Source organism: Oncorhynchus mykiss, chromosome 20 (genome assembly GCF_057628025.1).
Source record: "Oncorhynchus mykiss isolate SJ-2025 chromosome 20, ASM5762802v1, whole genome shotgun sequence".
NCBI classification, from domain to species: domain Eukaryota; kingdom Metazoa; phylum Chordata; class Actinopteri; order Salmoniformes; family Salmonidae; genus Oncorhynchus; species Oncorhynchus mykiss.
In genome coordinates, this window is record NC_143041.1 from 10675067 (window position 1) to 10689161 (window position 14095).

At 41.1% G+C, this 14095-nt stretch overlaps 1 protein-coding gene and 1 non-coding gene across 3 annotated transcripts; one reads left to right on the top strand and one right to left on the bottom strand.

The window, feature by feature from the left end:
• Nucleotides 1–1169: 1169 nt before the first annotated feature.
• Nucleotides 1170–10130, bottom strand: LOC149974377 (protein chibby homolog 1-like). 2 transcript variants are annotated; one of them, XM_090212169.1, is made up of 5 exons: nt 9994–10130; nt 9658–9764; nt 8858–8963; nt 8608–8720; nt 1170–1630 (listed from the first exon to the last, which is right to left on the bottom strand). In XM_090212169.1, exons 2-5 carry the CDS (start codon nt 9733–9735, stop codon nt 1550–1552), a joined length of 378 nt encoding a protein of 125 aa, XP_090068295.1. In that variant the 5' UTR covers nt 9736–9764; nt 9994–10130; the 3' UTR covers nt 1170–1549. The 2 variants fall into 2 exon arrangements, with proteins under 2 accessions (XP_090068295.1, XP_090068296.1); XM_090212170.1 differs by lacking the exon at nt 1170–1630 and adding an exon at nt 6464–7703 and having other exon boundaries at nt 9994–10112.
• A 407-nt stretch (nt 10131–10537) lies between these two features.
• On the top strand, nt 10538–10610 carry trnar-ccu (transfer RNA arginine (anticodon CCU)). Its single transcript has one exon. It is a non-coding gene; the product is annotated as a tRNA-Arg (tRNA).
• Nucleotides 10611–14095: the final 3485 nt, after the last annotated feature.

Genomic DNA, 14095 nt, shown 5'->3' on the forward strand with positions numbered 1-14095 from the left:
TGTATAAAAACCTTCTCTTGCATGGGTCCTCAGATCCTCAAAAGGTTCTATAGCTGCACCATCGAGAGCATCCTGACTGGTTGCATCCCTGCCTGGTATGGCAACTGCTCGGCCTCCGACTAGAGGGTAGTGTGTACGGCCCAGTACATCACTGGGGCCAAGCTTCCTGCCATCCAGGACCTCTATACCAGGCGGTGTCAGAGGAAGGCCCTCGAAATTGTCAAAGACTCCACCCACCCTAGTCATAGACTGTTCTCTCTGCTACCGCACAGCAAGCGGTACCGGAGCACCAAGTCTAGAAGCCTCTTGAACCTAAACAGCTTCTACCCCCAAGCCATAAGCCTCCTGAACATCTAATCAAATGGCTACCCAGACTATTTGCATTGCCGCCCGTACCCTCTTTTACGCTACTGCTCTCTGTTTATTATCTATGCATAGTCACTTTAATAACTCTACCTACATGTACAAATGACCTCAATTACCTCGACTAACCGGTGCCCCCACACATTGACTTTGTATTGGTACTCCCTGTAATATAGCCTCGCTATTGTTATTTTACTGCTGCGCTTAAATTATTTGTTTTATTTTTGGGGGTATTTTTCTTAAAACGGCATTTTTGGTTAAGGGCTTGTAAGTAAGCATTTCACTCTAAGGTCTAACCCTGTTGTATTCAGCACGTGACAAATAACATTGGATTTGACATTGTTAAACACATGGCAAAAACATTACAGGAATGTTACAGTAAAGAATTTTAGCTGAATAATAGGATGCAGTATGTATAATGAAGTAAACTGCTGGAGAAATCTGCTGAGATCACTGAAACCAGCTTGTTTTTCAGCTACAGAATTAAATAGCCTACCTCTAATGACATTCCTCACATTCAACATCTGGTGTAACAACATTCTAGTAGTTACATTGTAATAACAATCTCACCTGACCTGTGACAGAAAACCACAGGGATCCAAGAGATGGTAGAAATATCCAGTGATACAGTTCTGAAGATGGAGACCTGTTGAATTTGTAAACTCCACAATCCAGAGCATCCTTCTGCCCCCCCCACCCCACACATTCTTGCCAGTTTACATCAGACGTTGGTCTAAGCTTGCATTAGTATGGGCACTTGCATACTAATACAGACATGTATGCAAACAAAACATAACTTTATGAAATGTAGTTAAAACCTTTTAATAAAGTAGAAAGGATATGAAAACAAATATTCTAATACACACAGCTGCCAAACCCATACACACACACACACACACAGGACGTTGAATATAAATCATTGTATTCTAAAATAGTTCAGCACTGATACGATAATGCTTACAAAATTAATGAATCAAAGAAATTCATTTTTATAAAAGGATAGGGCACATTTAAACTCTCATACCTTCAACGATTTAAAATCCATATAACGTATATAACGTATAAAAGTCTAATTTTACAGCACAGTTGGTCACTAACACTGCCATCCATCACCATCCCTCATCTATCCCCTTAATTAATTCCTTTTCAAGTGTCACTGGGAAACCCGTCTTCAGTTTTCTATTCATCACTTCTTCCTTCGGCTGTGATTTTTCACCTCCTCCAGTTCCTTCTCCATCAGGTGAGACTCTGCAGTGGTTTCTGACAACTTAAGGGAAAGGAAATCGGTTACTTAACCTCTAATTTTCTAAGCCGTTGTTTATATTTTTAACTAAGTTAACACATGGAGTTGTTTTAAAATGGTCATACCATGGATCCTTTAGCTATTGGATTTAGAATTTTAAGACCCTTTAAGGTAATTTGTTTTATTTTTATAATTTGATAAAATATTGAATTTGGCCCAAAGAAACACACTGAATAACACATTCATAAATGGCAAAAAAGACAAACACCGCCGTAGCTCTGCCACTTTTCACCGCAGCTGTGGAAGGGCGACATTGGCGGATGCGGTGGATTGAGACTCAGCCAATGCAAACTGACCGATTTTGATGGGGATTTTTGTATTATGTTCATTAGATTGACGCACGGGTACATCAATAGAGTCTTAAGGATTTTAAAAGGGAGTGTAGCACTTATTTCTCACTGCCAAAAACGCATATAATTTTAACTTAGAGAACGCCAAGAAAACATTACCAAATTAAACTCTTTAATCAATTATTATAATGTGGCGGGCAAATTGGGCGTCTACTCGTCCCTCTGCAGGGCACATTTCATCCCTGAAAACTTCCACCGCTATAAACAATGGAAGGAGTGCTTCAGCAAGAGGTTGCTTCTCAAAGTGGATGCTGTCCCTACCATCAATGTGGCTTCTAAAGCATCTCAAACAGCCAGCACCACCAGCAGCACCCAAGCATTATCATGGGCTTCAGTGAGCATGTAAATCAACCTGGTAAGTGAAAGAGTTAGCTTGCTACCTCTATGCTAATGTTTGCTTGCTATATTGCACTTAGCTCACAGCTTTCATCTAAATAACAATGATTCAGATTGTTTAATAGTCACATGTACAGGGTTGCAGGTAGCCTAGCGGTTAAGAACGTTGAGCCAGTAACTGAAAGGTCATTGGTTTGAATCCCAAAGCCGACTAGGTGAACAATCTGTCGACGTGCCTTTGCGCAATGCACATAACAATCATTGCTCCTGTAAGTCGCTCTGGACAAGTGTGTCTGCTAAATGACGTAAATGTGATTGCAGGGTGCAGTGAAAATCTTAGGCTTCGAGCTCCTGCAATGTTTTATCGGAGCTCGAGGCGAGGCGCCCTCTGTCAGTGCCATCTTAGCCAAGATAAAAACTAAACAAATGTAGACGTCTGCCAGCTGTTGGTCGCTAACTGCTGATGCTGTCATACTATAGATTGCCTTGTACTATGGGAAAGAGTAGTGTTGGTGATTGTGGAGGCTGCACGTTGCGATAATTTGGCCATTTTGTGGCTCTAGGAGAGTTGTCTATAAAGCCTGCCGATTGTGGGTTCATCCGAAATGACATTTTGGAGATTCCCCAGAGCCATGCCTTTACTGGAGGGGTGGATTGTGCTCATTGTGAAAGTTTTTAATTTGTTTATTTTAGGATTAATGTTGTCACGGTTACTTCTTGCTGGAGAGGCAGCTGCTAACATTAGTTTGCTATAGCTAGCTATCCTCTTCCTCCATTTCTGAATGAATTTGTGGCCATTTGTTTTCCACTAGCAAAATAAGTGAGCTAGATTGTTAGTGTACTGCAATATGTCGATAACACAGCTAAGTTTGACACTGGTATGGGCTAGTAAATATCCTAAACCTAGCCAGCTAGATGTGAAGCTAAAACCGGGGAGAGCGAGGAGAGAATTCATTTTCTGTTTCATCTGCTGCTGGCTTGCTCAAATACATATTTCCACATGTAATTTATGAAATTAGATTTTTATTCCATAAAGATTGTAATTTAGTCAATATGTTGTGAATATTGTCGAAAAGTTTTCCATACTAAAAAGTGAAGTGCCACTTACAGCTTACCATGTACAGTGCATTCAAAAAGTATTCAGACCCCTTGACTTTTCCACATTTTATTACATTACAACATTCAAAAAAAATATGAAAAATATTTTCCCCTCACTCTATACACAATACCCCATAATGAGAACGCAAAAACAGGTTAATAGAAATGTTTGCACGTGTATTACAAATAAAAACGGAAGAATCCCATTTACATAAGTATTCAGACCCTTTATTCAGTACTTTGTTGAAAGTTCTCATTCTTTCCTTTACATGGATCAGTCGTCCTGGTCCCTTTGCAGAAAAACAGCCCCAAAGCATGATGTTTCCACCCCCAAGCGTCACAGTAGGTATGGTGTTCTTTGGATGCAACTCAGCATTCTTTGTCCTCCAAACAAGAGTTTGGGTTGAGTTTTTACCAAAAAGTTATATTTTGGTTTCATCTGACCATATGACATTCTCCCAATCTTCTTCTGGATCATCCAAATGCTCTCTAGCAAACTTCAGACGGGCCTGGACATGTACTGGCTTAAGCAGGGGGACACGTCTAGCACTGCAGGATTTGAGTCCCTGGCGGTGTAGTGTGTTACTGATGGTAGGCTTTGTTACTTTGGTCCCAGCTCTCTGCAGTTCATTCACTAGGTCCCCCCGTGTGGTTCTGGGATTTTTGCTCACCGTTCTTGTGATCATTTTGACCCCATGGGGTGAGATCTTGCGTGGAGCCCCAGATCGAGGGAGATTATCAGTGGTCTTGTACGTCTTCCATTTCCTAATAATTGCTCCCACAGTTGATTTCTTCAAACCAAGCTGCTTACCTATTGCAGATTCAGTCTTCCCAGCTTGGTGCAGGTCTACAATTTTGTTTCTGGTGTCCTTTGACAGCTCTTTGGTATTGGCCATAGTGGAGTTTGGAGTGTGACTGTTTGAGGTTGTGGACAGGTGTCTTTTATACTGATAACAAGTTCAAACAGGTGCCATTAATACAGGCAACGAGTGGAGGACAGAGGAGCCTCTTAAATAAAAAGTTACAGGTCTGTGAGAGCCAGAAATCTTGCTTGTTTGTAGGTGACCAAATACTTATTTTCCACCATAATTTGCAAATAAATTCATTAAAAATCCTACAATGTGATTTTCTGGACTTTTTTTTTTTCATTTTGCTTGTCATAGTTGAAGTGTACCTATGATGAAAATTACAGGTCTCTCATCTTTTTAAGTGGGAGAACATGCACAATTGGTGGCTGACTAAATACTTTTTTGCCCCACTGTATATACACAGGTGCGTGCCTTTCCAAATAATGTCCAATCAATTGAATTTACCACAGGTGGACTCCAATCAAGTTGTAGATACATCAAGGATGATCTATGGAAACAGGATGCACCGGAGCTCAATTGAGTCTCATAGCAAAGGGTCTGAATACTTTAAATGTTTTTAAAAAAATGTATACATTTGCAAAACATTCTAAAAACTTGTTTTCGCTTTGTCAATATGGGGTATTGTGTGTAGACTAATGAGGGAAAACATTATTTCATCCATTTTAGAGTAAGGCTGTAATGTAACAAAATGTGGGAAAAGTCAAGGGGTCTAAATACTTTCCGAATTTAGACCCCTTAATATTAGTTCATATACAGCACCAACTACATAAATACAGTGCCTTGCGAAAGTATTCGGCCCCCTTGAACTTTGCAACCTTTTGCCACATTTCAGGCTTCAAACATAAAGATATAAAACTGTATTTTTTTGTGAAGAATCAACAACAAGTGGGACACAATCATGAAGTGGAACGACATTTATTGGATATTTCAAACTTTTTTAACAAATCAAAAACTGAAAAATTGGGCAATCAACTTGTTGTTGATTCTTCACAAAAAAATACAGTTTTATATCTTTATGTTTGAAGCCTGAAATGTGGCAAAAGGTCGCAAAGTTCAAGGGGGCCAAATACTTTCGCAAGGCACTGTATTACTGCACTGTCGGAACTAGAAGGAAAAGCATTGCGCTACACTCGCATTAACATCTGCTAACTAATGTGTATGTGACAAATAACATTTGATTTGAAAGCAGCTGCCTGTGCGCCTTTCGTCTCACTTTTAGAAAGCAGAAACCTTGCCAGTTTGCTTTGCTATAATAAATGTGCATTGTCATGCAGTGACAGAATGATAGGCCTAATTGTGATAATGAAAATCATTAATGATTTCTTATTTGGGCTAACTTTTTTTTTTTACTTCTTGCTGTTGACCCACTTCATCCTCATCCTACATCCCTAATCCCTACCCACCGCTCACTCCATCAATCTTGGTCGTCCATCTTTCTAAATGAAAATGTCATATTCTTACAGATCAATCCGGCCGGCAAAATCATTAAACATTGCTAAGTTATTTAGCTGTAGTGTGGATTTATGGCAGTTTAAAAATATATATAAATCAGCACCCAAATATTGTGTTGCCTACGCAGTATTTGCACTATCAGACTAGCTGGCAGGTGGAAAAATCTGAGCGAGCCGCCCCCTCGTTGGATACTGTTACAATGAATATTGTCTGAGCTGGCTTGTTGATACAACGCTTCAATATTCACTAAATGTTTCTCTTCCCTGGTGAATAATGCAAACCGGAAGCCACAAGGGTGGCTTCATATACAGTAGTTTATAGCAGGGGGTCAGTAACCTTTTTCACGTGGAGTGCCAATTTACAATTGCTCCTACCATTTCTAAAGATTTGCGAGCCAGGTATGATTTAAATATAGGTCTACGCATTGTAAGCTACTTAACTGTGCCCCCATCAATGTCTAACTGCCCACAAACTAAATAAGGATGTAGCTGGTTACTCGTCAGAGGAGCCGTCCATTCATACCAGGCCACGGAGCTCCACTATGCCTACTTGTACTGAGGCGTTGAATCTTTGCCAAGATATGCCACACCTGTCAGGTAGATAGACTGTCAAAGAAGCCAATTAAACAACGTGATCATTACACAGATGCACCTTGTGCTTGGAACAATAAAAGGCCACTCTAAAATGTGCAGTTTTGTTACACAGCACAATGCCACAGATGTCTTAAGTTTAATATCACATGCACAAGTACAGTGAAATGCCTTCCTTACAAACTCAAAACCCAGCAATGCAATAATCAATAACAATGTATTACTAGAAATAAAATAAAAAATATGAAACACACAACAAGTAAGCAAGCATACTAAATACAGGGTCAGTTTCAATACCATATTTACAATGTGCAGGGATGCTGGTGTGATGGAGGTAAATATGTATAGGGGTAAGATGACTAGGCATCAGGATATAAGATAAACAGAGTAGCAGCAGCTTGCATGTGAGTGGGTGACTCTACACACTCGCACACCAATGATCACACCTGTCAGGTGGATGGATTATCTTGACAAAGGAGAAATGCTCACAAACACAAATATAAACACATTTGTGCACCAAATTTGAGAGAAATAAGCTTTGTGTGTATGGACCATTTCTGGGATCTTTTATTTCAGCACATGAAACTTGGGACCAGGGCATAAAATGTCATTTTTGGTCCACCAGCCACTGTGGCAAGTAGATTAAAAAACAAATCTATCTGCCACTCAGGTTTTTTACCAGCACAAATATTTTTGTTCTGCTAAAATTACACCAACACAAAAAAAAACAGATGAGCATGCTTTGTAATGTTTCTAAAACAAATGTATTACTAGTAAGAAGTAGTGTGGTATTTTGTTTAATTTCATGTTTTGTGAGTTTTAACCAAAATATCACGGATGAGACAAAAATGTTCATCAGTCCCTTTAAGGGTGCGGTGTTACCGTGCTAACTTGACTTCATTTTTGTGCCGGTGAGATTGAATCTACCTAGGAGAAGCATGGTCTTCTCTTCCCAACAGTTTAAACTCTAACATGGAAAAACAACCTAGCTTGTGAACAAAACAATGTAAATAGCCAAAAAAGCCAACAAAGTCTCACTTCAGTAGACTTTAATTATATATATTCCTACATAATTAGCCCAGAACGTTTTTTTGCGTTATTAAATACAGCTGGAAAGAACTTTTGGATATCAGAGAGGCGGTAACTCACCAGCATTCCGACCAGAAATACGACTTTCCCAAATTGGATTCTTTGTTCATACCCCCCAATTGAACTTATCCCTTTAGCTGCTCCAAGACGTTGCCGGCGGAGAAAAGGTATTCGGACTGGACTTCTAGTCCGACTCAAGAGGCATGCACACCATCCACCGTTTCCGATTATATTACTCGCCAATGTTCGGTCCCTGGACAACAAAATAGACGGGCTCAGGGTGATTTGATTTGACCACCCTCCAATCGTGGCTAGTGAAATAGACATCTTACCCGCCAATGCCAAAATGTTAGGCCCTGCATTGGACCAACACTTTACATGTTGCATTTAGATTTTTGTTCAGTGTACTTAAAAAAACACTTCAACCAGTAAAATGGCTCTTTGGCTAGCTTTGCTACAGCCTATTTCAATGAGTGTTCGCATTCTAACATAGAATGTTGCATCCAAATAGGTATTTCGCAACAATCACAAACAAATATAATCTTAGCGACTGTTCAAGCATTAATCAAAACAACAATGTAAGCCAACTATGTTTAAGTAATAACTAAGTGGCCTCTGCGCCACCAGATTCTTGGTTCGAGCCCAGGCTCTGTCGGTCGCGACCGGGAGGCGACGCACAATTGGCCCAGCTTCGTACGGGTTAGGGAGGGTTTGGCTGGCAGGAATATCCTTGTCTTATCGCGCACTAGCAACTCCTATGGCGGGTCGGGTGCAGTGCACGCTGACCAGGTCGCCAGGTGTACGGTGTTTCCTCTGACACATTTGTGCGGCTGGGTTCCAGGTTGGATGTGCATTGTGTCAAGAAGCAGTGCGGATAGGTTGGGTTGTGTTTCGGAGGATGCATGGCTCTCGACCGTCGCCTCTCCTAAGTCCGTACGGGAGTTGCAGCGATGAGACAAGACTGTAACTACTACCAATTAGGTTTTAAAAAAGTAATAACTAAGTAAATCTGGGCTATGGTGTATGGGCGCAGACAGTAAAGGGCAGTTGTTAACCCCCAACGTGTCTGTTGTACTTGTTTATGACGTGAATAGTGACTGAGGATAAAAAATGAGTCCCTTTTTCCACCTGCAACTGTATGGCTGATGATAACTCACCATGTCCAACAGGAGGTCAATCTTCAGCCTCAGTAGGTTGTTCTCCTCTTCAAGCTGTAAGTTCCTCTTTTTTAGTCTCTGCACCTCCTTCCCTGATGCATTCCCTCCAGACTCTGGGGGCAAGAAACAAAACACATGAAGAAAAACAAAAAGGATCAGTGGGGATCAGATAGATCAGACTTCTTACAATAGCAGTGCAGACAGTGCAGTTAGTGCAGTTTTCTACTGCATTTAAGTGAAGATCAGTTACCTGCAATCCATTGTCCCTCTTCAAATTTCAAGCTCTGCCCCCCGATGTTCATTACAGGGGCTCCATATTCAAGACCCAACTCTATTTCCCTCGTAGACCGATCCAACTAGACCCAAGAAATGACCCAACAAAGGGGTGATTACACAGACTAACTTCAGATAACCAACAACAGATGCACATAGAGCTCCACAGTGGAGGTGTCATAATACTTATACAATCTATCGATCAAACAGGGAAATGGATCCAATCGTTTTTGCACCTTTCATTTTTCCCATAGGGGATTTTAGAAACACTTAAAATAAGGGCTGTTTCTCATGTAGGCTTACCCTGGCATGAGGTTTTGATAACCTTGTAAATCTTTCTCGGACAAAGTTACTTTTATCAATATATTCAAGTCCATTTACTCTCAGATTTGAGGGGGTAAATACAGCCGAATATATTGTTAAGTCACTTTGTTCTTATTTTAAATGTTTCTAAAAATGTCCTATGGGAAAACTGAATGGTGGAAAAACGATTGGAACCATTTCCGTATTTGATCGCTAGGTTATGGGTATTATGACACATACTGTGGTGTAATACTCAATAGCAGGGTTTCCTAAACTCAGACCCTCCCCCAATAGTTGATTCAAATAACCAATTTATCATCCAGCTTTGATTATTTGAATCAGCTGTATAAAGCTATGGCAAAAAAATTAAAACGTGCACCCAGGGGTGGCCCCAGCCCAGGACCAAGTGTGGGAAACCCTGCTCTGGTACACAAGAATGTGTTTGCTGATTACAGGGGAATTTGATCAACTCACCGTGTGCAGATTGGAGAGAGAAACAGACTTGCGAGGAGGGGTTTTCTTTGGACTGAAGGTGTTTCCAAAAAACGGCATCTTCTTAATCAGCGGCGTTATAGATAGCTCTGAAGTGAGACAAACAGAGTTTGTGGAAGTTTAATGTTGGATTCATAACGTTTTACTTTGCAGCTTTAGAAATAATCAAATAGCGTTAACTAGCTACGCAACGCGATAGCTAGGACTAATAGCATTGCCAGCTAGCCAAGGCTACCAACAGCTAACGTTACACCACTATCTTTGCTGTCTTGATGAAGTAGCTAGCTTAATCTGCTACTGTACAGCGCTAACATTTACCTTATTCCTTATCATTGGTTAGCAGAGGCTTCCCTTCTCTTTTTCGCCCAGCTAGGTTATTTTTACCTGTTTTTTTACACACATGCAGGTTACTGCGCAAGATTAATTTTGCCCCAACCGGGTAATAATGGAAGAATCTGCAAATGGCAGCACAGCATTTGAGTTGGATGATATCAAATAATGTTACAATGTAATGATTGTTTACTTTAACTACATACAATTCGATTCTATATAATAATGACAAAGTCTAGGTTTGATCCTTGTAATAATGTAAAAATTTGATCAATACCCCTGCTGTTGAGTTTAAGTGGAATAGTCTGTCAATGTGAATGTATCACCATGGTGATAGCGTGACTTTGTGGTTGTTTACAGAAAGCTTCGATCTAATTATTTTCCCAGATAGTTTTCTGTGTGTCATTCATTACTCGATTTAACAGATTTATCAGCCGATACAAAAAGTCGTTCCCATCACTGTTACTACATTTCCCGTGGTTATCACGAATATTAATTTGATAAAGGCCTAACCCCGCCCATTTCACAACTAGCCCCAGTGGCCTAATGGATAAGGCACTGGCCTCCTAAGCCAGGGATTGTGGGTTCGAGTCCCATCTGGGGTGAAACATTTTTGTCCATTGAATTGTTCAAAGCTGTGTCAACAACTAAATACAATGTTTATTATCAACATAGCAAATAGCTTAAAAGCGTACATATATATATATATATATATATATATATATATATACACACATTATGAATCTTATCAAATTGACAAGGATTATAGTTGGAAATGTGTAGCCAAAGTCATCCTACAAAGGATCAATCTCATGTAGCCTCAGTGCTGACCATGCCGCTCGTGGCAAAATAAATGTACACAATTTATTCAATCACTGCTCGCGCGCGCAAAGGAGCGTCTGCTTTGCAAGCGATAAAATAGAAGTCAGTTCGAGGTGCAAGTCCTGCCTCTCCCATCTCGCACAGCCGGTTTGGGTACGGTGTAACATGCTGAACAGACCACATGCATGCATGAATCCACGTGTACATGTTGATTTTGTCCACACACACCAGACGGGATCAGGACATGCAGGTTGAAATATCAAAACAAACTCTGAACCAACTCAGGTCCTGTATGTATCTAACCGACCCACTCTGCCCTTTATTCGCCATTTATTGCTTTATGCCTCTCTCTAATGTCAATATGCCTTGTCTACTGCTGTCTTGGCTAGTTTTAATTGCTTTATTTCACTGTAGAGCCCTCAGTCCCCCTCAAATTGCCTTAGATAGCTATTTCGTCCCATCTCACACACATGCAGAGACCTCACCTACAGTGGGGCAAAAAAGTATTTAGTCAGCCACCAATTGTGCAAGTTCTCCCACTTAAAAAGGTGAGAGAGGCCTGTAATTTTCATCATAGGTACACTATGACAGACAAAATGAGAAAAAAAAATCCAGAAAATCACATTGGATGATTTTTTATGAATTTATTTGCCAATTATGGTGGAAAATAAGTATTTGGTCACCTACAAACAAGCAAGATTTGTCTCTCACATACCTGTAACTTCTTCTTTAAGAGGCTCCTCTGACCTCCACTCGTTACCTGTATTAATGGCACCTGTTTGAACTTGTTATCAGTATAAAAGACACCTGTCCACAACGTCAAACAGTCACACTCCAAACTCCACTATGGCCAAGACCAAAGAGCTGTCAAATCAACTGTGGGAGCAATTATTAGGAAATGGAAGACATACAAGACCACTGATAATCTCCCTCGATCTGGGGCTCCACGCAAGATCTCACCCCGTGGGGTCAAAATGATCACAAGAACGGTGAGCAAAAATCCCAGAACCACACGGGGGGACCTAGAGAATGACCTGCAGAGAGCTGTGACCAAAGTAACAAAGCCTACCATCAGCAAGGGCATTGAAGATGAAACGTGGCTGGGTCTTTCAGCATGACGAAGTGCGAAGTTGCTAGATATTGGCAGAAACTAGAACACGCTGTCGTACCCAAACGTGCTCAATGGGTGACTTCTGGTAACTATTCTGACCATGGAACAACTGGGACATATTCAGCTTCCAGGAATTGTGTACAGATCCTTGAAGATAGGGGGCCCTGCATTATCATGCTGAAACATTAGGTGATGGCGGCAGATGAATGGCACGACAATGCCAGACAGGATCTCGTCACGATGCATTCAAATTGCCATTGATAAAATGCAATTGTGTTCGTTTTCCATAGCTTATGCCTACCCATACGATAACCCCACGCTATCATGGGGCACTCTGTTCACAACGTTGACCTCAGCAAACCGCTCACTCACACAACACCATACACATGGTCTGGGAACAGCTCTGGTGGACATTCCTGCAGTCAGCATGCCAATTGCACACTCCCTCAAAACTAGAGACATCTGTGGCATTGTGTTGTGAAACAAAACTGCACATTTTAGTGTCCTTTTATTGTCCTCAGCACAAGGTGGACCTATGTAATGATCATGCTGTTTAATCAGCATCTTGATATGTCCCACCTGTCAGGTGGATGGATTATTTTGGCAAAGGAGACATTTTCAGTAACAGGGAACAAATTTGTGCACAAAATTTGAGAGAAATAAGCTTTTTGTGCGTATGGAGCATTTCTAGGCTCTTTTATTTCAGCACATGAAACATGGGGCCAACACTTTACATGTTGCATTTATATTTTTGTTAAGTGTATATGCAACTGCACCGGAAGGTGCATAAACTGGTAGCCTGGTTTCTCATTTTCAAGTCAAGGAGGTTAAGTGATGACGTTATCGAAGATTTGCCATCGTCCATGTTCCTTGTCATACAAATTCTCTTTCAGGCCCCACCACCATTAAAACTGAAGTGGCTTAAAAGTGCTATTTTTAGAGCTAAGCAGGGAATGTTATCTCACTCTCAGTGCAGAAACCCGCTACATTAAAAAGGACTAAAATACACTCCGGGTGCTAGGAATTGAATCCCTCTTTTCCTAAGCCTGTGCACAGGCTTACCACAGTCTCTTTGGGACTGAAACCTTCTACATTGTAATGACATGTTTAATTCCAATGTGGTGCTAGGAATGTTACACACCCCACATATGTCCTTGCCATTAGCCCACCTTCTCTTCTCCCTACACTATGGTGCAAGGGATGGTAGGCTATATTACGACCACATGTCCTCTCCCCTCCCCTACCCCTCCATGCCCTCTTCTCCCCTCATGTACAACCTGTACATGCATGAATAACCTATGAGCTTGTATTTAGGTGTGGTGTGGTGAGGTGTGGGGATAGATCTTGTGATTTGTGTGCTACTGTACATGTTAATGATTACATGATTTATGTGTAATAACTCTAAATAGTTTGTCTTGAATTGATTGCTGCATAGTATGATAAATGGTAGAGTACGGTACTGACCAGATTTGTGATGTATCGCCTAAGGCCCTGACCACAGATGACAGAGCTGTCATGTTCTCTGTGCTGTACTGTAATCGGTCTCTGTTAATAGAGCCACTGCAGCAGGAGACAACATAACGTGTTGCTTAGGAGGAACAGTACAGCCGGTTCTCACTGAGGGGACTGACTGGCCATAGCCTCTCTGTCTCTGGAACCTAAAATAACCAGAAAGTACACTCTGACTGACACCTGAGATGTGCACATGATCATATATGTGCGAACTCTGCTCATCAGTGCCTAATTCAAAATACCCTCTTTTGACTTTTTATGGGTATCCACATGCTCCAGTGTAGCGCATGTGTTCCCCACAGTCCCATGCCAATACATGCTGTATTTAAGGAGGTGACTAGTTACTCCTGTCTTTCAAGGACTTATAATAACCAGTAGATAATAAACAACAAACCAAGTTACCACAACTAATAACACAATTACATTTCCCCTCCTGCCCTCCCCCACTCCCTCCCTCCTCAGGAACCTATAACAACCAGTGTTTGACCTGAGCAGGGTGTGGTTGGTAGGGAATACACGGTCCGGGGCTCGGACAGTGTTGGAGTAGATACCAGAGCTGACGTTACACTCTGACCAGACACAGGCCCTGCGACAGAGTAAAAGACAGTCATGTCAGTCCTTTGAATCATACAAAGCTAAACTGGT

Excerpts from the sequence above, each read along its gene's own strand:
- LOC149974377 (XM_090212169.1), bottom strand. The coding sequence starts at position 9,735 with ATGCCGTTTTTTGGAAACACCTTCAGTCCAAAGAAAACCCCTCCTCGC. Across the intron at positions 8,721-8,857 it reads AGAGGGACAATGGATTGCAG|AGTCTGGAGGGAATGCATCA; the intron begins GTAACTGATCTT and ends TCTTGCCCCCAG. Across the intron at positions 1,631-8,607 it reads TTGACCTCCTGTTGGACATG|TTGTCAGAAACCACTGCAGA; the intron begins GTGAGTTATCAT and ends CTTTCCCTTAAG.